General features: G+C 35.2%; 1 protein-coding gene across 2 annotated transcripts in view; it reads right to left on the minus strand.

The window, feature by feature from the left end:
* Window positions 1–23,970, minus strand: part of CWF19L2 (CWF19 like cell cycle control factor 2) — a 105,363-nt gene that overhangs the window by 26,152 nt on the left and 55,241 nt on the right. For both annotated transcript variants that reach the window (XM_024570737.3, XM_024570736.3), the window contains exons 10-12: window positions 23,465–23,557; window positions 14,806–14,922; window positions 13,035–13,172 (exon numbers count right to left, since the gene is read on the minus strand). In XM_024570737.3, coding sequence (XP_024426505.2) covers window positions 13,035–13,172; window positions 14,806–14,922; window positions 23,465–23,557 — 348 coding nt within the window. The remainder of the gene's footprint in view (window positions 1–13,034; window positions 13,173–14,805; window positions 14,923–23,464; window positions 23,558–23,970) is intronic.

The raw sequence follows: 23,970 nt of genomic DNA on the forward strand, positions 1-23,970 counted from the left end.
AAGAATTAAAATCAGAAAAGATTTTCCTCATCTTCCTACCACACTAAACCTGCAAACCATCCAAACACAGGGCTCGTACTTCCTCCCTCCTGCTATAATGCAAGGGCAGGTGTGCTCCTATTAAACTAATCCTGCCATCCATGCACTGACCCCTAGCCCCTCTCTACACACTCTGGAGAGGAACTGACTCTCTGTAGCCTGCTCAGATACACTACTCCCAACTTCTCCCTCTTTTCCTTTATTACTCCCTTTCTTTCCCTTGCCAGCAACTCTTCCAAATCATAATTTAAGTATTTAAGCATCTTAAAGAATATTCTGTTAAAACATTCCTTTGGAATACATATCATAGTCAAGAGCTAAACCTCTTAAATATATTTTCAAGGGAAGAGAAGTCAAGATTTTATTAAATAGTGACTTGTAATTGGTAAAAACGTGGGAGATGTCAAATTATGAATGATGATTATAACACAACTGTTACTGTGAACTGGTAGAGTCTTTCTGAACAGCCAAATTTCCAAATAGCTAATGGATTACCATTTAAGTATAAAAACATTTCTTATTTTATTTTGAAAGGAAATGTTCCCAATGTTATAAACCTTCCCGCCTTTTCAAACATAGTATATGGAAATATAAATCTTTCCCTGGCAATACAGTATAGTGATTGGGACAATTACTACAATGTGTCATAACTCCAGAACTGTCCTCTGTAAGGCTGGCTGCTTCTGTGAGAACTCTATCAACTAAGACGTGCACGGTTTGTTAGTTACTTCCCTCCGTTTTTCCATCTCATTCTTTGCTCTCAATATTGAGTCAGCTGTCAGTTTCCACTGCTGCAAGCATTTCTTGTGGTAGTCTGTTCCCCACTTTTAATTTGCTGCTTTGATTATACATTTTGTCAAAAACTGGATAACCAGGACATTAGCATTATATATACCGTATTTTGCTGTGTAAAATGCACAGCCTGATTTAGGCCCAAACTTTTAGGAAAAAAATCTTTCATTTTAATTTTTTAATTCAATCTTTATTCATTTATATTTAGATAACTTGTTTTTTTGTATTATAAAGGAATTTTAGCATTTATTTTTGAACATATTATGGTACAAGAAATTTTATGTAACAAATAGTTACAAAACTCAAGAACAGATACAAGTTATTTCAGGTACTACCCACGTATAATGCACACTTATTTTTCCCTCCAAAATTTGGACAAAACATGCGCATTACACATGGCAAAAACAGTAATAAAAAAATAGGGCTCCTAAGGTACCTTCTCCAAGTAATCAATAAATAGTTGTTATATTTAGAGCAGAAACTTTAAAAAGCTAGCCTACAATCTATTAACATTTGATTAGCATCAAGAGAAGAAACCAAAATGCTGCATTTTAATACTCATCTGAGGATATATTTACTGATTTTAAAGAGAGAAAGAGAAAGAGAGATGTCAGGGAGGAACACTGACTGGGAGGAACATGTCCTGACCAGAGATGGAACCTGTAGCCTAGGTATATGCCCTGAGGATCAAATCCACAGCCTTTCGGTGTACAGGATGACACTTCAACCAACTGGGCACCCAGCCAGGGCACAAATGCTACATTTTGAAACCATGACACATCATGGGGAAAAAAATTCACATGCCTGTCTTATTCTCTGGTCTATAATGACACTTTATCTAGAAGCAACTTTTTGAATCCCGTTTCTCCCACTACCAATTACCATTTATATACTGTAGCATTATGATACTGAAATATTCACTATAACATGTTAGAGGAATAAAATACGGAAATGATTCCATACATTTTTAAGATTATTTAAAACCCAAAGACTAACAAGGAATTACTTTTCAAAGTGGAACTAAAGTCAATTGGCAAAGACAAATAAGAGCAAATGATGTATTAAGACAACATAACTTGAGTTGTGATTTTGGTCTTCACCTTACACATTCTTACTATTTGAAGTACCATGTTCCCTAACTTTTCTACAAATAATTAAAACCACCATAGTTCATGAAAAACCACCATCACTACCAACTACTTTATTGATGATTATTAATTTTCAAGTATCAGCTTTATGAAATGACTAAAAATATACCCATGTTCCAGTTATGAATACAAGCAAGCATACAAGGAAGGCAATCTTTTGATGCACTGCCTGCTGATGATTAAATGACGATTAAGTTTAAGTTTTAGTTGAGATGAAAATCTCAAATGAAATACATCCTCCTATAGCAACTCTCAGCTGAAAAACTCTTTCTAAAAATTGCTCTCCTGTTAAATCATGTACCTCGGCGATGCTAAAAAGTCAGCAGCTAAACAGTATGCCAGATGGACCACACATAATTTTAGGTACTATCAAAGTCTATTTAAAAAAAAAAATGGAATTCCAATAAATCAATTAAAATCTGATGAGGTAACATAACAAATCATTTACTTCCAGATGATTAAATCCTGAAGTTGACTTCTTACTTATTATCTTTGCTCCTCACAAAACATGAGAACTAAAACTAACTTGTTAGAAATGTAAGTTTTTATGGCACAAGAATGAGTCACCCTTTCATAAATGATTGTTTTTTTCACGGAAGAAAAAAAACAATCACACGCGAACAAATTATCATGCCCGAGAAAAGAGAAGGAATCGCTGATGCTGAATCACAGAATTAAGAAAACCTCATCTTAAATACAGAACATTAAAGTTGGTATTTCTGATGCCATAAGTAGCGTAAGAGATCTGACCTATCAAAAAGCAAAATCAGGGCAATTTTTAATTTCACATTCTCTTATTACCTACGTAAATAAAAATAAACCTTAATGTTAGCTTTTACAAACAACTGGCAATGCTTTTCATTAGGATCTTTCTGTGCCTAAAAGACCTGAGAACATTATACATAATCCCTCTTGTCCTTGTTTTGCTGTATAAATAATTTAACATTTCTGTATAACACCTTTAAGAAAATTATTCCAAAAGGTTTGTTCACATTTCTTAAAATTGGTATTGCATAATTTTAAGTTTACTTTTCCAGTGTTTCCATCTATGGCTTTATTGAGTCATGCATATTAATCCAACAAGTATAATAGGTATTACAAGTAGAACTCAAGAATATTCTCCAAAGTAGTATTATTGGCTGATGTGTAATTCCATGTATTAGATGTTCAAATGAATGCATGGGTTACAGACAAATGCTTATTTTTTAAAAGGATGCTATTAAACTTTTACTAGTTTTATTCATGCAGCTTAACAGTTAACATATTCTCATCATGCTATTTGTTAAGTGTTGGAGCTTTCAAACATATCACTATTTTTGAAATTTAAAAACATCTGTTCAATTCTTGATTCTGTGTACTACAAATTACCCACACATTCCAGGAAAGCTGCCCCATTATCTGACTATCCCTATGACCATACCTCTTCTATCTGATAAAACTTGAACTGTTTCTCTGCAGTTCAGTGGTATGACCACTTCAAAATTTTTACAAATGTAGAAAAGGTTGATGATAAGATGGTCAACAATGATCAGACATGAGAGATTGTACTTGTTTTTAAAATAATAGTTGGAAATCAAAACAACAGGCATTGTTGAGAAAAACAGAAAATATCTGAATTTTCTATGAAATAAAGTAGTGAGAAAGGTATTTTTGCACTCAACTTCAAGTCTCAAGTATGTGATTCCGGACAACAAATACTTACTGAACTCTCTTATGTGCTAAGGACTCTCATGGATAGCCAGGATACAATGGTGAGCAAAACAAACATAATCTCCAAAATATAGAACTTATATAGTAGTGGGAAAGATAGACATTAACTAAAGAGTTGCTCAGTAAAAAAGTCAAATTAAAGCTACAACGGCAATCTGAAATCCTAGTAGAGGGAACCAACGCACAGAGGTGAAAGAAGCTTCCCGGAAAGAGTATGCATGAACAGGAGGAGTCGACGATATGGAAGGTGGTAAAGGAGAGCAGAGACATCACAGGCAAAGAGTCTGTGGCAGCAGAGGGGAAAGCACATTTGAGGGACTGAGTGAAAACCAGCATGGCTGGAACCAAGGAAGCAAAGCAAAGCTAACAAGATTCAAGATGAGGCTACTAGAGAGGCAAAGTGCAGATCATTCAAGGTCTTGTTAGGCCACGTTTAAAAATCTGGTCTTTAACCTAACAACAGCCAAATGCCATTTGAAATGCCTTAACATAGAGGCCAAAGTAGCAGATATACATTTTGGGGGGAAAAAATTACTCTGCCTTCAGTAAGGTAGAGTTAAAAAGAACCCGGAAAAAGGTAAGAAACGCCAGCAAACCAGTTACAGGGCTATTTTCATACACCTGGTGCAGCAATGGGAATGAAGAGAAGCACAGTGATTGGGAGTAGGGGGAGGACAAGCTTGGTGACAGATTCGATGTGGAAAATGAGGGGGAGAGAGGTGTCACTGATGAATCCTAACTTCCTGATCCAGTGTAGACAGTAGCATCATCTACTGATACAGGAAAAACTTTGAAAACGAACCAGGTTCAGGAAAGGAATATGGGACTACAGGCAACACACTGAGTATCTCTGAGCATCAGTTTCTGTTTATTAAATGGGGTTAATGATACCAAGGCCATCAGATAATTATGAGCATCAATGTATATGAACAGCCCGATATATAGCAAGTCCTCAAAAAACAGTAGTTACTATTCTCTCCTAGAGTAGTGTTCTCAACTGGGGGTGACTTTCTTAGCAGGGGACATGTGGCAATATCTGGAGACATTTTCAGGTGTCACAGTATGAGGTGGGTGTGGATGCTACTGGCATCTACTGAGTAGAGGGCGGGGATGCTGCTAAACATTCTATAATAAACAAACAGTCCTCCCACAACAGAGTTGGCCAGCCCAAAATATCAATAATGCCACCACCGAGAAACTCTGCTCCAGAAGGATTACGATCACAGGAAAATAGACAAGGTGGGCAAAGGGAGGTTTACAGTTGTGAGAGTTTATTCATTATTGTTTATTGATTATTGTATTATTTTTTCATGCAAAAACAAAGCATAAAGAATTTAGGTTCTAGTATATATTATGGGAATATGTACTTAGTATTTTAAAGACTACTTCCATCAGAAAACATCAAGCGTTGAGTGTCACAGATTCAGAAAAGTAAAACTCAAGTCAAAATAAAAATAAAACAGAAACATAAGTATCTTTTATTAGAAAATAAAATCTTGTTTTCTTACAACTTAAGGTAAAACCCTAATTACTCTGAGTGTTTCTCTTTCCTATTCTTTTCTTGTCCCCTCCATTTTCCCTCCCCTGCAGTCCATTTTTACCACACTACCAGTACAAAAAGTAAAAAATTGCTGCCCACAGTGCTAACAAAATTAAATGAGGAAAGATGTATATAGATCTCATGAAGATGTGCCTAAGTTTATGTTGCCAAGGAAACACTGACGTCTTAGATTTTAAATGGAAGAGTTTATATTTAAAGAATGTTGGAGTCAATAGAATGTATTTTAAGAAAGAGCAAAGCACATACCACTTATTCCCAAATACCAACAAATGACACATGGAAATTGTACAAAGACAATTAAATTTGGGCAACAATCAACAACTATCCATTAACCTGAGTCATTTGACAGGTAGTACTGTTTAATGAAAACACGCTGGACTGGGAGTTAAAGCTTGAGGCTTCTGCTACTGGTTTTTGCAACTCATTAGCTATGCAAACTTGGAAAAGTTACTTAGCTTTGCATAAGCCATTTAATTCTCTTTGAGTCTTCATTTCATCATTAGTTTAATGTGGAAAGTTAAGCAACATTAGTAAAGTCCCTTTCTAGAATTAAATATTCTTTAGTTTTATGATTTTGAAGGAAGATACCAAAAGTTACTCTATACCTATTTTCTTCTAAGAAATCATAATAAATACAGTTATCCATACTTAAATTACATACATACTATATGATAATAGATGCACATACTCATTTTTGTCAGGATGTATTTTTATTATTCCTTTTCATTAATTATGCTGTAAATATTCAGAAAAAATATAGAAAGGATTAAAAGAGCCACCAACTATAATCATCCTATCCAAATATAAAAATATAATCCAGTTCATATTTGACATGAGTCAGCTTTATTAACCGGGTCATAAGAGATGCTATTAAAAATTTAATGGTAAAATATGACTGCAAAGTGAACATAATCTGAATTTCAGAATTACAAAAAAAAAAAAAGAATGGACAGTAAAAATGAAATAAATACATATAATACAAAAGGACAGAACTGAATATGAACCATAAGTAGTACCAAATTTTCTGTAAATCCAGAAATATTTCCTACTTCCAAGTTTAGGTCAGGATACCCTGGTGTTGCTCTCAGTAAGACTTTGCACTTGTCTTTGACAGTAGTTTTCACATCCATAGTTACTGGATTCATTGCTCATAATTATTTATCGAATGCTTCTTTTTCCTCATTAGCCCACAAGCTCCCTAAAGGCAAGGATCATGTCTCCCTAATGTGCCATGTATCCCCTCGCCAGCAGAACATCTCACACACTGAAGGCAGTCAATTAACATTTGTTGACTGAATAAACAAATAAACAGGAACTCGATCTATATCACCTATTCCTGATTTGAGTTACCTCTCCCAAGTTCTCTTAAGATCAATTTTCAAGGTAACTACTAAGTAAAAGAATCACCCAAATTCAAAGACATATGCCATAAAAATATGTAACATTTAGATATTCTATGCCAAAGATGGACAGACCATGGTACACAGGCCAAATCAGGACAGTCACCTGTTTTTTTTTTTGTAAATAAAGTTTTATTGGAATATACCCACATGACTCATTTATATACTGCCTAGAGCTGCTTTTATGCCACAAGAGCAGAGCTACTAGTTGCAACAGAAGGCTAAAAATATTTACTATCTAACCATTTAGGGAAAAGCATGCTAACCTCTATCCTAGACCAAAGCCTTTTAACTAATGAAAGACGCATAGGGTAATGAGCTCTTGTAGTGTCTTCAAGAAAATACTTAAAATATCTAAATTACACACCAATGATATTACTATCTCTAAACATTTAATAACAGCTACATTAGTTCATAAATTTTTAAGAGTGAAGGGATTAAGCACATTATTAATAGAAATGGTCAATATTCCAAATAACTTGTTTTTATAAACTTTTAGCATTCTTCAAATTTTTAGCATAGCTAATTTTAATTATTAAACATACAAAAAAATTGCTAATATGCTATGGTTAATTATTAGCCATGATGAACAAAAATCACAATGCCAAATCAACATTTCTTCTACAGCAATCTGTAATTAGTTCCACCACATACAGGCTAGGGACAGGCATTACTTTTTGTATTTAAAAATGAAAGTTTATCCTTTTCTGTAAGAAATTACCGAACATGATTCAAGCCAACCCTCTTCCTTTTGTTATCACACACAAATCAATCTTTAGCCAAAAAAGAGAAGACCTGATAAAGTTAAAACAACTGACTGCAGGAGGACACAGCAGGATGGCACTTCATTGCCTTAGCTGCTTCAACAGAATTAACAGCCCCATTAAATAATACATAGGAAATAATTTCCTCAGGCTTTTCAAAATTTAATAGCACCACTACAAATTCAGCAATACATAAATTGGTCAATCAATACTTTTTTAAAATCTGAATTTTATGTGTATTAGTTACACACTCAAAAGTTTGTCCAGTTTGTAGGTTTACTTATTGCTATCGGTTCTGGCTGATTTCTGCCAATTATTAGGCAATATCTAAATCATTTAAAAGAAGTATTCATTTATGAATAGTATAAAAACTGAATGGAAGATAGGGAAAATATTTAATGAGTGCCTACTATCTATCCTAGGGAGAATTCTTGTAAATTCATTTAATAAGGATGATTTCATGTGAATATTTAATCCAAATTGTCATTTTATAGAACTAGGACATAATTTTCTAAGTCAAAAATTCCTGTTGTAGCTAACATAGACTGGGAATGAAACCTTTAAGGATCAAATACCATTGATAAAAAATTTTTCTAGCCGTACTGAGATCTAACTGACACATAACACTGTGTAAGGTTAAGATGTACAATGTGATGATCTGACACGTACATACTGTAAAATGTTTATTACAAAAAGGTCCATTAACATATCCTTTATGTTATATAATTTCCATTTTATAATTGTTGTTGCTTTAAGACTATTAAAAGTCTACGCTCAGAGCCACTTTCAAGTATGCAATACAGTACTGTCTACAGTGACTATGCTGTACATTAGATCCCCTTAACCCGTTCATCTTATAACTGAAAGGTTGTACCTTTTAACCAGCATCTACTCTCTTCCCTCCCTCTGAGCCCTAGCAACCACCACTCTACTCTGCTTCCATGGGTGTGATGTTTCTAGATTCCAAATATGCATGAAATCACATTCTATTTGTCTTTTGCTGTCTGCTCATTTCACTTACCATAATGCCTTCAAGGTCTGTATGTACATAAACATATATATGTATCTATATACATACATATATACATTTTCTTTATCCATTTCTCTGTTGGTGGACACTTAGGTTATTTGCATGTCTGGGCTATTGTGAAAAATGCTGCAATTAATATGGAGCTGCAGATGTTATCTTCTCTGTATATACACTCAGAAGTGGAATTGATGGATCATGTGGTAGTTCTATTTTTAATTTTTTGAGGAGTCTCCATACTGTTTTCCTCGGCAGTTGCACCACTTTAAATTCACACCAATAGTGCACAGAGTTCCTTTTTTCCCATATCCTCAGCAGCGTTTCTCTCTTCTCGTTTTGATAACAGCATTCTAACAGGTGTGAGATGATATCTCATTCTGGTTTCGATTTGTATTTCCCTGATGATCAGTGATGGTGAACATCTTTTCATGTACTTATTAGACATTTTGTAAGTCATCTTTACAAAAATTTGTTTATTCAATACCTCTGCCTATTTTTAAATGAATTATTGGAGTTTTTGCTATTGAGTTGGATGAGTCCTTTATATATTTTGGACATTAATCCTTCATCAGAGAGATAGTTTGCAAATATTTTCTCCCACTCGGTAGATTTTGTTGAGTTCCTTTTACTGTGCAGACACTTTTTTGTTTGATGTAGTCAAACTTGTTGACTTTTGTTTTTGTTGCTTGAGCTTTTGGTGTCATATAGAAAAATTCATTGTCAAACAGACATCAAGGAGTTTTTTCCCTGTTTTTTTCTAGTTTTATGGTTTCAGGTCTTACATTTAAGTCCTTTATCCAAGTTAATTTTTTTAAAGATTTTATTTATTTATTTTTAGAGAGAGGGAAAGGGAAGGAGAAAGAGGGAAACATCAAAGTGTGGTTGCCTCTCACACACCCCCTACTGGGGACCTGGCCCACAACCCAGACATGTACCTTGGCTGGGAATCCAACCAGCGACCCTTTGGTTTGCAGGCCAGCACTCAATCCACTGAGCCACACCAGCCAGGCCTGGCTCAAGTTAATTTTTGTAAAAAGTGTAAGATAGATGTCCAATTTCATTCTTTTACACTTGGACATCGTTTCCCCAAAACCATTTGCTGAGATTACCTTTCCCCATTCAGTATTCTTGGCTCCACTGTCAAATATTAGTTGACCACATATGGGTCATAGATATTTACTCAATTCTGTTCCACTGTTTTATGTGTCTGTTTTTATGCCAGTGCCATGCTGTTTTGATTACTGTAACTTTGTATTATAGATTAAAATCAGAAAGTGTGATGCCTCCAGTTTTCCTCTTTCTCAAGATTTCTTTGGCTATTCAGGGTCTTTTGCAGTTTCATACAAATTTTAGAATTGCTTTTACTATGTCTGTAAAAAGTGCCAATGGAATTTTGTTATTGCATTCAATCTACAGAAGGCTTTGGGTAGTTTGGAGATTTTACCAGCATTAACTCTTCCAATCCATGCGTATGGGTATCTATTTCTTTTTGTCTTCAATTTCTTTTATCAATGTCTTACAGTTTTTAGTGTACAGATCGTTTACCTCCTTGTTAAATTTATTCCTAAGTATTTTATTGTTCTTCATGTTATTGTAAATGGGATAGTTTTATTTCTTTTCCAGATAGTTCATTGTTAGTGTCTACAAATGCAACTGACTTTTGTATGTTGAGTTTGTGTCCTGAAATTTTATTCAATTATTTATTAGTTTTAATACCTTTTTGGTAGTCTTTAGGGTTTTCTACATACAAGATTATAACATCAGCAGAGCAAATGTTATTTCTTCTTTACCAATACGGATGCATTTTACCTCTCACAAGCAGCTGACAGTTATTCAACACTTCCTTGCTGTCTCCTCTGGCTTCTGAAATACCACACCCTCAGTTTTCCTTCTCTCCCTCTCCTTTCTCAGTCTCATTTGTTAAATCCTTTTTATCCTGTTCCAGACAGTGCTCCAGGGCTGTCTTCAGACTTTCATCATTAATAATTTCTTAAGTCCCATCAGGAAAGTGGCTGCCCCCAAAGTTGGAGAGACAGGAAGGTGGGTACAAAGAGTCCCAGTTCATCCGTGCAGAAACCAGTGATTCTGCAGGAAGCAGTGTCAGGGTAACTGACCAACTGCTAGAGGCTCAGTGTGGACCAGCCTGAAAATTAAAAACTTCCCAGAGAACCCAGTCACAGGGCCCTCCACCCCATACTTTTGTAAACTTTACCCCTCTAGGAGCTCTGCCAGGTCCTCAGTAATGATTAGAAAAAAAATCCACTCCTGTTTCCCAGAGAAAGGGAACCATTTTAAAATATACCACAACATTCTGTTCTTCTTAGCAAGGTCTGCCCTCAGTAAACACTATTTTACTGAAGCTCAGCTGGCTAGGGTTTCATCAGAGCCTAACCTACCTATAGAGCTCCAGCCTCCTCTAGCCATCCTATCCCAACTAAGCTTGGAAAACAGCGAGAAATACTGGTGAGGTACACGCTCCAGGGGCACAGGCTCACCAAGAGCAGATGGATAATGGAAGCAGAGAGATGGAAAATTTTCAGAAAGAACAAAAAGTTAGAGATAAAAACAACACTGTAAAAGAAATGAAGCATGCCTTTCATAGGTTTATTAGTAAACCGGACACAGCTGAGGAAAGAATCTCTGAGTGTGAGAATGGGGAAATATAAACTTCCACAACTGAAAAGCAGAGAGGAAAAAAAGACTGGAAAAAAACCCCAGAATATACGAGATCTGTGGGACAACTGTAAAACATAAACCAGATCATGCCACGGTCCTGGTAAAATACCTTCAAAAGGCTTCCCACCATTTAAACAAAAACAAAAAGTCCTTATGCCAATAGCCTGTTTGACATTACATGATCTGCCTCCTAGTATGTCTCCCATCTCATCTTCTACTTCCCTTTCCCCCTACTACCAGTTACATGTGTCATCTTGCTGTCTTTTAATGCTCTTCAAGCTTATCTCTGCTTCAGACACATTGCATTCCCTGATTCTTCTGCAGGAATATTCTTCCCCTAGATAGTCACATGGACCACTCCCTCACTTGGTTCAGACTCTGCTAAAATATCACCTCCAAAAGGCCTTCAATCAACACTCTACTGCAGATACCACTCTATCTCCATTTTACTTTATTCCCTAAAAAAAAAAATTCTACTTTGTGATACATTATTTATGTTATATGTTTATCATGTATTTGTTCATTTTCTGTGTCATCCTTTGAGGGGAGGAACTCTGACTTGACCACTTCTCTACCTACAGCACAAATCAGGTGTTCAATAAACAACTGTTGAATCCATAAATGACTATTACAATTTTTAACAAGTTTTTATCTTGTGTATAAACCTAAATGGACTATGATAGATTACTAAAAACTATATTTAATTCAGACTTCCACATTAAGTGATCTGTCCCATTTCTGAGAAAACATTCATAAAAATGTCTTTATTTCTGCACTGAATTTCCAGAGCTGAGGCAATTTCTAGTATTTTCCACACAATAAACAAAAGTAAAATGATCCTAATGTGCTAACCTTAACATCCGACACGCTTTTTGGTGATCGGAAGAATTACCATTTCTATTGAAACCCAAGATTGTTTTACCCCTCCCCCCCACATACACACTCAGTTACTTTGGTTACCTTTATTCCAGTTTTAATTTTTTTCACCAGGTAATATGTTCACACAGTTTTTTAAAAAGTCTGAAAAAGTACAGTACAGTGTCCCTCCTTGTCCATCAGACACCAGTTCAAATTTTTACCATCAAAAAGTAAATACTGGTATCATAAAGCAGGGATGGGCAAATGTTTTCTGTAAAGGACCAGTCAGTAGATAATACCAGCTTTGTAGGCTATTAAAGTCTGTCACGACTCCTCAACCTGGCCATTATACACAATATGTAACCTAATGTGCATAGCTGTATACCAATAAAACTTTATTTGCAAATATATAGTCAGTGAGCTGAATTTTTCCAGTGGGGTAAAACTTTATTATAGAGCTAAGTTAAATATTTCTCTTTTATAAAAAACTTTAATGGTAGTGTTTGGAAAGGATTGCAATGGAACAGACTGCAACAAAAAATACTATCTGAAACAAAAATTCACACTACTATCCATATTTATGTATTAATATACAATCTCATGTAAAAATAAAATTTTCATATAAATAGACAATATTACTCCAAGATGTCTTCTCTCTAATCTATAGTATATTATACCAAATACACTCTCGTGGCATAATTATGAAGAACTGGAGGAGCACTGTGACAAAACAGACTGGTAACCTAATAGCATCACACTGTTGACATTAATCTCTGGCCTAAAACTTACCCTTAAATGGTAGATCAAATATGTAATTAACATTTTCATGGAATACATTAAAAAACTAAGCCATAGTTCATATTTAAAAACAAACTAAATCCTAAATATATATTTCCCAATCAATTCCAAAATGTATGTTCCTAATATGTCTTACCCAGGTTTTAATTTAATAAAATTAATCAGGATTAGAAAGAACCAGCTCTGTCTGAAAAGTAGATCAACACTAGAATGAGTAAGCAGCTTTCCAAAAATCCAAAGATATCTAAGAATATATCTTACCTTAGATGCCATTCTCATAAAAAGTTTGTTTTGATTTTCTGCTGTTCCCATCTTTTCGTTCTTGACTAAATCATTCAGGCTTAGCTTATCATCATCACGAAAGTATCTGACCCTTTCTTTTTCCTCATGGGTTGAAGCCTATGACAAAGTGAACATTAATTTAGTGAAAACATAAGTTTCTGAAACATTTCAATGAATTACCCAGAAATCTGATATTAAATGTACAAATCCCACTATGTATCACAATCTTACCTTCCTATAAATTCCTATTCTATTTGTTTCCATGTGGAACAATTTCCATTAGAATAACAGTCCCTACTTTTCTGCTCCTTTCCTTTCCTCTTGCCCAGGGAACAAGCCACGACATTAACGGATTTCTGAGTTTGGGGGAAAAGGGAGAATAACTGTCTCCTTTCTGTCCCCTCTACTCGTCTCCTCCTTGTAGTAAAATTCCCTACCACTATGGAGGGAAGTCTGCAGTTATCCAGAAACTAAGTAAGCATGTTGAAAACAGAAAAGTATTAGCAAACCCAAATCAAACAGCTCTATCAGAAACAGAGCAAATATTGTGATTCGTAACTAAATCAATCCTGTGTTTTCCTACCAATGGGTTCCATACCTACTTGTGAAAAATAAAAGTGCTATTTATTTCCTCCCAAATCAAAGCCCCCCAATATTATTTTCACACTTTCTTATACAAATAAAATCCGCTCTTTAATTTCTTTGAAATCTTTGGAACCACATCCCCAATATTTTTCCCCGACTATTCCTGTCTTTCACTACTTAAATGGCATGTTCCATGACTTCAATCATTCTCTGGCTCCAGGTCCTCAATTTCTGGCTCTATTATCCTTTCACTGTACTCGAAAAGCAAACCTCAATCTTGAATAAGTGTGTCTACCTCTGTACTGCTGTACCTAGACTGTTTGGTAGCAAGCAATTCTGAAAGAGCCCCCAATGCTATCTGGCAATGCAACTTTGGGTTGCAACTTGGGTCCCTAGTCAGTTCTATCATTTCATGTAGTTTAAACCTTTCCTATTTTCCTGCCGCATCCCCCCTCCAAGCCCCAAAACCCTCACATTTCATTAGAAGAGCTATCTCTTCCAGGCCTTTTTGCTGAATGAGATCATTATTATATCTAGCAGCACAGGTACTTTACAGGAAAACAGTAAACATTTGACAGAAAAACTGAATGAACTAAACTTTTGTGGACTAAACCACCACTTGTATGATCTTAGAAATTTTTTTTAAAAAACCCTAATTTGGGAAAACTGAATACATTGCTTTTTCCATCTCAGGAGCCTCAAGGTAGTGACAAAAATGAATTGCTAGAGCTGAAAGATGGGAAAGACAATTAGGTTTATAAAGATCACAGCAATTACATAATTAAGACGTTGCATGGCTATCCCACCACCGGGTCTCAAAGTAGCTAACACAGATAAAAGGTCTAGGAGATCAAAGTTTTCCATAAAACCTATGGAAAGTATATAAAAGGAAGCTAGAAATAATGTTAAAGAAATGTACATTAAAATTAAAATTGCCGTAAAAAGTCAACGTTCACAGTTTTTTGAAAACTGTAGTGAATTACATTCCATTTTATAAAAGGCAAAGGGATCTAACTAAAAATAAAAATAATGACATAATTTACTGCCATCTAATATTTGCATTATGCAGAATTTTCAGAAAATAATTTGAAGTAGTCTGATGAAAAGAAAGCCCCAAGAAGAAAAAAAGGAATTCTGAAGAAACAAAGATGTGTGTTACACATACCATCTGTCTCTTCCTTCTTCCTCCTTTAGATTCCAGAGGTTTTCCTGGTGTGTTCACAGGCCAAACTCTTCCCAACTGATCTGTTCTGACAAGAATCACTTCTTGCTGGTCTTCACCCTTTAGAAATAGTTAGAGATAACTTTCAAAACTACTGTGAAGAGTGTTGAAGGTTTATATTTAATAACGACAATGACATAAAAGCATAAAAGTGATTTAGCTTTCACATAATATTATGGATTATCTTAAGTCTCCTAGACTTTTCTTACCCACCATAATGTAATATGATCATAATCTTTTTAGGGAAAAAGTGGGGGAAAATATCAAAAGTTTACTTGATTTTTTTTTTAAAGGAATCATGGAAGCAAACTTCAAATAAGGTGATCATCTAGACAATGTTAAAAGGGTCTATCACTTATGCATTAGTTGTCATTTTTATAAATGTTTCTTCAATTTAAAAAAATCCTAAAACCCAATTATAAGAAATAAAGCAACTAAATGACAAAACAAGCTTTTTAAATGAGCTCCTCTACACAACTGTTAAATTAGCTTCTCCACACAACTTCTATTTTTTTCATTATCAGTTCTGAAATGCTTTCCACTTTCCCGAATTTTTGGAAGAAGTTACATCTCCCACACTTCCAATCTGTAATCTTTTCCTACAAATTTTTAGCTAAATACTTACATGCCTGGTACAGTATAGAATAAGAGTAAACTTTATTCTATGATAAAGAGAATGTTACTGGAAAGGTTTTAATAAGGAACTACATAAAGACTATTAGTAAACTACTTTATCAAAAATCAAGTTGAAACATAACAAAGCAAATTATTCTCATTTCAATTTTCTTCTTGATCTTACATTCACACACAATATTAAGTGGATGGTAAAAATTATCACTACTTTTATTCTTTAATTAATGAATTGTCATGTTTTAAAGGGCATCTCTCTATTCATTTTCTTACTGGATAACGGAGATAGGCAAAACACTATAATCTGGTTTCTAAGTTTATATTACTGCTAATGCTAATCTCCTAAAGACTTTCAAATTACTAAATCTAATAAATACCAATTACCATCTAACTTGACTGGAGAGCATTTGATTCTGTTTATTATACGGGGTACAACACAAATAGTGCCCCTTTCTTATTACAAAAATTTTTATTACAAAATCGTAAGCATGTAACTCTGTAACATAACAATATCACATGCAAGCACACCATATGACATTTTAGGTGAAATGTTCCAATTAAAACTATAAATTATTATACCCATATTATTACCCTACCAATCACACTCAATTGGGCATTATTACTTCTGCCAGACCCCATATTATCTGCCTAAAAGTCTTTTTTCCCCAATTTTAAGCACTTCACTTTCCTGGTTCTGCCTTACCTCTCTGACTCATTCATTCATTCAGTATTTGTAAAAGTGCCTACCCTATGTAGTAACTAAAAGAAATATAGTCGTTGCCTATACGAAGCTTATACCCTATTGAAATAATTATTCTCTACATGAATTATCAGTATAAAGAAAGTCAAATTCACTAAAAAGTCAATGAAACTTTTGCAATTGCAAGCAAAAGAATAAAATATCTAGAAATAAACTTAACAAAGGATGTGAAGGACCTATATACTCAAAAATAACAAAGCACTATTAAAGAGAATGAAAAATATAAAATGAAATGGAAAGATATTCCATCTTCATGAACTAGGAGAATCATGGTTAAATGGCCATATTACCCAAAGCAATATTTTGAATTTAATGCAATCCCCATCAAAATTCCAATATCATTTTTTATAGAAATAGAACAAAAAAAATCACCAGATTTGTACAGAACCACAAAAGACCCTGAATAGCCAAAGCAATCCTGAGAAAAGAGAACAAAGCTGGAGGTATCACACTACCTGACTTCAAATTATACTACTGAGCCACGATAATCAAATCAGCATGGTACTGACAGAAAAACCAGACACACAGACCAATGGAAGAGAACTCAGAGCCCAGAAATGAAACCACATGTATATGGCAAATATTTTTTGACAAAGGAGACAAAAACACACAATGGAAAAAAGAAAGCCTCTTCAATAAATAGTGCTGGGAAAATAGGAAAGCCACATGCAAAATAATGAAACTAGATAACAGTTTGTCCTCATATATAAAAATTAATTCAAAATAGATCAAAGACCTAAATAAAAGATCTGAAATAATAAATTACATAGAAGAAAACATAGGTACTAAATTTATACACTTTGGCCATAGAGAACATTTTATGATTTTGAACCCAAAGGCAAAGGAAGTAAAGGCAAAAATAAATGAGTGGGTCTATACCAAATTAAAAACTTCTGCACAGCACAGAATCTGACAGCAAAACGAAAAGGCAACCAACCAAATGGGAGATATTTGCAAACACCTCTGACAAGGGGTTAATATGTGAAATATACAAAAATTCATACAACTCAACAATAAACAAATAATCCAATGAGTAGAGGACCTGAACAGACACTTCTCCTAAGATATACAAACAGATATGACCAACAGATATATGAAAAGATGTTCAACTTCACCAGCTATTAGGGAAATGCAAATCAAAACTACAATGATATACTACCTCACACCTATCAGCTTAGCTATAATCAGTAAGACGGGTAATAAAAAGTACTGGAGAGATTGTAAAGAAAAAGGAACCCTCATTCACTGCTGGTAGGAATGTAAACTGGTAGAGCCACTATGGGATACAGTGTGGCAATTCCTCAAAAAATTAAGAATAGAGTTACCATGTGATTCAGCAATCCCTCTTCTGGGTGTCTGCTTGAAAAACTCAAAGACATTTATTGACAAAGATAGATAAACACCTATGTTCATTGCAGCATTATTCACAGTGGCCAAGACATGGAGAAAACCAAAGTATCCTTTGACAGAGGAATGGATAAAGCAGATCTGTCCAGAAGGTATCCAAACATGTAATATGAAAAAGAGACATTTATTGAAGAAGATACAAGATATAAGAAACACTGTACATGGGACAATGACATCTCAGTCCCCTTCAAAGTAGGCACGTTGGGACCTCACACAGTTCTCCCAATCACCATCAGCTGTCCCCTTGTATTTTCCTGAATCACATCAATGGTCTGAAATCTCTTCCCTTTCAAAGATGATTTTAGTTTTGGGACAACCCAGAAGTCACAGGGCACCACATCTGGGCTGTAGTGGGACTGCATCACCTGGGTGACTTGATGTTTTACCAAAAAACTCTGTGTGACACATGATGCATGAGCAGGTGTGTTGTCATGATGAAGTTACAATCACCAGTTGTCCATAGCTGTGGCATTCTGAATCATCCAAATAGTTTCCGTGGAGCAATGTTCAAGCTTAATGTAAAATTAAATGCAGATTCACCATTGCTCTACTTACTCAGACATTTTGAATGCGATGGCCACACAGTACACATGCCTACTCGACAGCGTCGACCACCCCACTGACAGTACAGTGAAGCTGTCAGTGTTCACACATGCGCATTCCAGTCCACTCTCCCTGGCTGCCAGGTTACATCGATGTTGAGCTAACTGTTCTTATCATATTAACAATAGCTGGACTTTTTCCAGACAACCTCATATACAATGGAATACTACTCAGGCAAGAGAAAAAGATGAAATACTGCCATTTGCAACAACATGGTTGAACCTTGAGAACATTATGCTAAGTGAAAGAAATCAGTCAGAAAAAAATAAGAACCACATGATTTCACTCATATATGGAATGTAAAACTGAAACTCATAGACACAGCCAACAGAATGGTGGTTAGCAGAGGGAAGGGGGTTGAGGAGTAGTAAAAGGTAAAGGGGGCCAAATATGTGTTGATGGAAGATAATTTGACTGTGGGTGGTGGACACATAGTACAGCGTAGAGATCATGTGTCACAGAAGTGTGCACTTGAAACCTATATGATCCTATTAATCCCAATGTCATCCCAATAAGTTTAATAAAATAAAATAAATAATTAAAAATTTAAATTTTTAAAAGAAGTATTTGTGGATAAACTCAAGAAGGATAAAAGACTTAACTATAAGTTGCAACACCATAAAATTCCTAGAAGAGAACAGAGGCAGAAAAATCTCAAATATTCTACACAGCAATATTTTCACCAATATGAACCCTAGGGCAAGGGGCATAAAGGAAAGAATAAACAAATGGGACTTCATCAAAATTAAAAGCTTCTGCACAGCTAAAGAACACATCAGCAAAATGAAAAGGGAAAAAACCGTATGAGACAATATATTTGCCAATGATACCCCGGACAAGAGTTTGATTTCCAAAATATATAAAGAATTCACACAACTCCACTCTAGGAAGACAAACAACCCAATTAAATAATAGGCAAAGAACTTCAATGGACAATTCTCCAAGGAGGACATACAGAGGGCCCAGAGACATATGAAAGGATATTCAGCATCACTAGCTATCAGAGAGATGTGAATTAAAACCACAATGAGATACCACTTCATACTGGTCAGAATGGCCATCATAAACAAATCAACAAACAACAAGTGCTGGTGAGGTTATGGAGAAAAGGGAACCCTAGTGCACTGTTGGTGGGAATGCAGACTGGTGCAACCATTATGGAAAACAGTATGGAATTTCCTCAGAAAACTAAAAATGGAGCTGTCTTTTGACCCAGCAATTCCACTGCTGAGATTATGCCCTAGGAATCCTGAAACACCAATTCAAAAGAACCTATGCATCCCAATGTTCATAGCAACACAATTTACAATAGCCAAGTGCTGGAAGCAACCTAAGTGCCCATGAGGAAATGAGTGGATAAAAAAACTGTGGTACATTTACACAATGGAATACTACGCAGCAGAAATAAAGAAGGAACTCTTATCCTTCACAACAGCATAGATGGAACTGGAGAGCATTATGCTAAGTGAAATAAGCCAGGTGGTGAAAGACAGATACCATATGATCTCACCTATAAGTGGAACCTAATCAACAGAACAAACAAGCAGCACAATATAACCAGAGACATGGAAATAAAGAACAAATTGACAGTAACCAATGGAGGGGGGGGATAGCAGGGGAAAGAAGTGAAAGGGTCATCAAGGAACATGTATAAAGGACACATGGACAAAGCCAAAGGGGGGTAGGATCAAGGGTGTGAGGTGGGGATGTGTGGGGCCAGGAGGAGAGGTGGGGGGAAAATGAAGACAACTGTACTTGAACAACAATAAAAAATAAAAATTAAAAATTAAAAAAAACATATTTGTTGAATAACGGTCAAACCTCACTGCTTAAAAATGAAAGGCAAATAATCATTACTGTACTTTTTTTAATCTTGGAATTCCTTTTTTCTGTTTTACAGTTTTTCTGGGTATCAGTTGCAGTGGTTGGGATGCCAAAACATAAAATAATAAGGTAGGCATACAACACAGTCTATGAATCACAGCAATGGTAATATAGTGAACTTAAAATATATCTAAGAATCCAATTCAAAACACAGTGTTACAGTAATAATGAATTATGGTCGAACTACTGGAAGTACTTTCAAGTGCCTGACTTTATGTACAAAATGCCACAGATGAGTTTATCTATTTCTTTAATTAGTTATTAGTTAATATTTCTCTATGACCCTCTAAGGCCTCCAGTTAATTTCTCCAATTGCTTTCAAGAGGATGCCTATGAAACCATCTCCACACAGCTGCTTGGGGGTTATAATAACGCATTTCTCTTCTTTGCCAGCAGTGTGAACTAAACATTTGAGCCATTGCACCATTCATTATGTGGTGACTATTTCATTATTTACTGCAAACAGTACACTGAATTTCCTACGCTGCTAGAAAAAAGAAAAAGTATAGAGCTGAATTCCCTTAAATGAAATGTGTCCATGATGTGATTCCCTGACGGACTGTTCACTGGTTAAAGAAGGGCAGATTAGCATCAAATAATAGTAAAGAATAAGATTAGATTTGTCCTGACACAGAACTGGCAATCCTCCCAAAGTCAATGGATCTCATCACTCAGTGCCCAGCAGAAGTTAGATGAAGATACTATGCACCTGGGTGATTACTTAGATAAGGACGCTACACTCATAGGAAGGCCAGACTAGAGGATTTACCAAGTTCGTGGTGTTTTAAGGTTTACAATAGAAAACTATAGGGAAGAAAATAAACTGTAGACACTCATACAACAAATATTTTAAGTATTTCTCGTTATTTATAATGTGTCAAGCATTAACGTAGGCACTATAAATGAACTAAAAGAAAGAGCCGTTCCCCTACATACTAAATAGTTCACCCTGTAAAGGGGAATAGAATAAGCAAATCAATAATCACAAGTGTTTCCTGTTTTTCACTAAAGTCAAATTATATTCATAGATCATTAAATCAAGAGATTTACCTTATTCATAATACCTAACACTTCTAACAAAGTAAAAAATGAAAGGATTCCTCTCAGTTCAACTGTTGTATGAATGGGATTTTCTTTCCTCTGAACAGGCAAAATTTCTATCAGAAGTATTCCAAGATTTTCCTCTATAAAGTCAGCACATTTCTGTGGTGTAGTAAACAAATATGAATTCCATTCTCGTGTCTTAACTAAACTACTGTACTTTGAAAGGCAGATGAGCCATCAGGCCCTGACTCTGAAGGAATAAATACTTTAATGGCAGTAGGAAATTACTTCAGAATTGTTGGCAGGGGTTTGTTTCAACAAAACCTGAACTAAACGTGCAAGTATCTCATCTCTTCAAAGAAGATAAATTTTCTTTCCGGTCAAGGAATCCTTAAGATAAAAATGGTTCTTTGAGAGCTTCAAAGAACGAAACAGTTTCCCAAAAAAGCTGACAAATAGAAATTCTACTTTGTACACTACTTTGAACACAACTTTGAACACAAGTTTGAATTCTACTCCACTGAGTTACGAGGTCCAATGTTCAAAAGCTAGGAGGAGCTAAAATACCTCAGGGCATCGATAATAATATAGAGTTATATGTTCAAGGGATGAGATACAATCTGTCAATTACTCTACAGTATCCTTAATCAGAAGAAATGTTATTTAACAGAATATCTGCTTTAATTTTTTTTAGTTGAAGTGCTTTCAATTTCAAGGATAACCTGAAGTCCAGCCACAACTTTAGAACCCTCCATATACAGTGTCAGGAAAAAGATAGGTACAGATTAGAGGGTAATGACAAGAATACAAATGTGAACAGATAAAGTCCACTGAGAATTCTTAGGGTTCATAAAGGAGGCAGAGAGAAACTGAAAAGTGGACAAGGCTCAAGAGGGTGGATCTGACACAGATCATTAATAGCATATGTAAATGTCGAGGAGACAGGTAGGTTACGTATGAGACAGCTTTGGAGGTGGGGTTGAAAAATGGGGCTATCCTGTGAGAGGCTGTACTGCAGGAAGGGCCAGTATTTAACGTAGTTAGCACTAAGAACCCACAAAAGTCTCAGAGCACAAAAGTATTATGACCACAATGACACCTGGAAAAATAAATTTGGCAAAACTATATGATATACTGTACAGTACCTAGTTTTAGCTTTTTTCCTTTAGTCCCTACATTTTAATCCTACAAAGTTTCTCATTCTCAATTCCTTAACCTGTGCAAGAAGTTCTCAATTAACAACTTTTTAAAAACATTAGCTAGTACAACTTAGTAAAAGCAGCCAATTTCATAAATATACACTCTATACTACTGTCTAAATCATTAATAATGTTAGCTTGAAGAAAATTTTATGGAACTTGACTTAATACATTCTCATCTCCACTGCAAACATTCTCCTCTCATACCAACATTAAGTTATGTAAATTAATCTTTGAGTACAGTCCTTTAAAATTAGTTATAAGCCTCGCTATAAACTTCTCAACATTCTAACGCACCCAACTCAGCTCTTCAACTTTTTCTCCCTACCTTTATTCTCAGGGTGACTTCATGCAACACCAGTTTAAATACCACCTATATGTAAATAACTACATAACATGCTGACTAATTTATTATTTTATTATTTATTGTCTCTTTCTCCCTACCCTCATGAAACTCCATGCAGGATGTGTTTTTATCTGTTTTGTTCACTAATAGATGGATGAATGAATCATGGAACAAAATAATTTGTTTTACATAACATGCATACCAAACCCAAGGCTCTCATTCTAAAGGGCAAGAACTTAAAAACCAGTGTGATTTGCACAAAGAGTCAGTAAATGACAGAGTCCACAACAAAAGCAGGTCTCCTTGGCCTGGGCTTTTTCCCATCAGGACACACTAGCGCACAGGTGGCAAACACAAGGCCCGCGGGCAGAATTCAGCCCTCCACCTTGTTTTATCTGGCCTGGCACCTTGTTTTCTACCCGGCGGCAGAGCCGAGCTCTCGCTTAACTGTTAAGGAGTAGTTACATTTACACAGTCCTAAAATTACATTTGGCCCTTTGAAGGCAATCACGAGGCTGATGTGGCTCCCGGTGAAAGAAAGTGAGTTTGACACACCTGCACTAGTGGAACATAAAACAATTCATATGAAAATAAATTTTAAAAACAAGCAAACAATCACATACCACAGAAAAACACTGACAGAGACACCTTTCATATTAAAATACTACCACTGCCAAGTAGCATTGTACAAGGTAATTTTATACCTACAAACAAACTTTTATTACTTACCTCTACCCCAGATTTTTTTGATGAAATCTGTGTTACAGTTTCTTTGAATTTATTTGCCTTTTCTAGTTGGGCTTTAAGTTGTTCAGCTAGTTCCTTCAAACAGAAAAACAAGAAAAACATGTGTGAATATATATAGTTCAATTCCTCATTGTGTAATATTTCGAATTCATACAATAGAAAGAAAAAGAGCATAGTAAACACCCATGAAGCCATCACCTAAACTCAGTTACCAAATCACAGCCTAGTATACTACTTCTAAACAAACTTATTTCAGTTACTAACTTCTCAAATACCTGTGGCATTTGTTTGCATTTTTTTCAATTTTTTTGAAGTTCCAATTTTTTAATTTTTAAATTGTATTTTATTAATCATACTATTACAGCTGTCCCAATTTTTCCCATTTGCCATCCGTCAACCCTGCACCTGCCACTCCCGCAGGCAATCCCCATAGCTTTGTTCATGTCCATGGGTCATACGCATATAAGTTCTTTGGCTACTCCATTTCC

This window comes from Desmodus rotundus, chromosome 5 (genome assembly GCF_022682495.2).
Source record: "Desmodus rotundus isolate HL8 chromosome 5, HLdesRot8A.1, whole genome shotgun sequence".
NCBI lineage: Eukaryota > Metazoa > Chordata > Mammalia > Chiroptera > Phyllostomidae > Desmodus > Desmodus rotundus.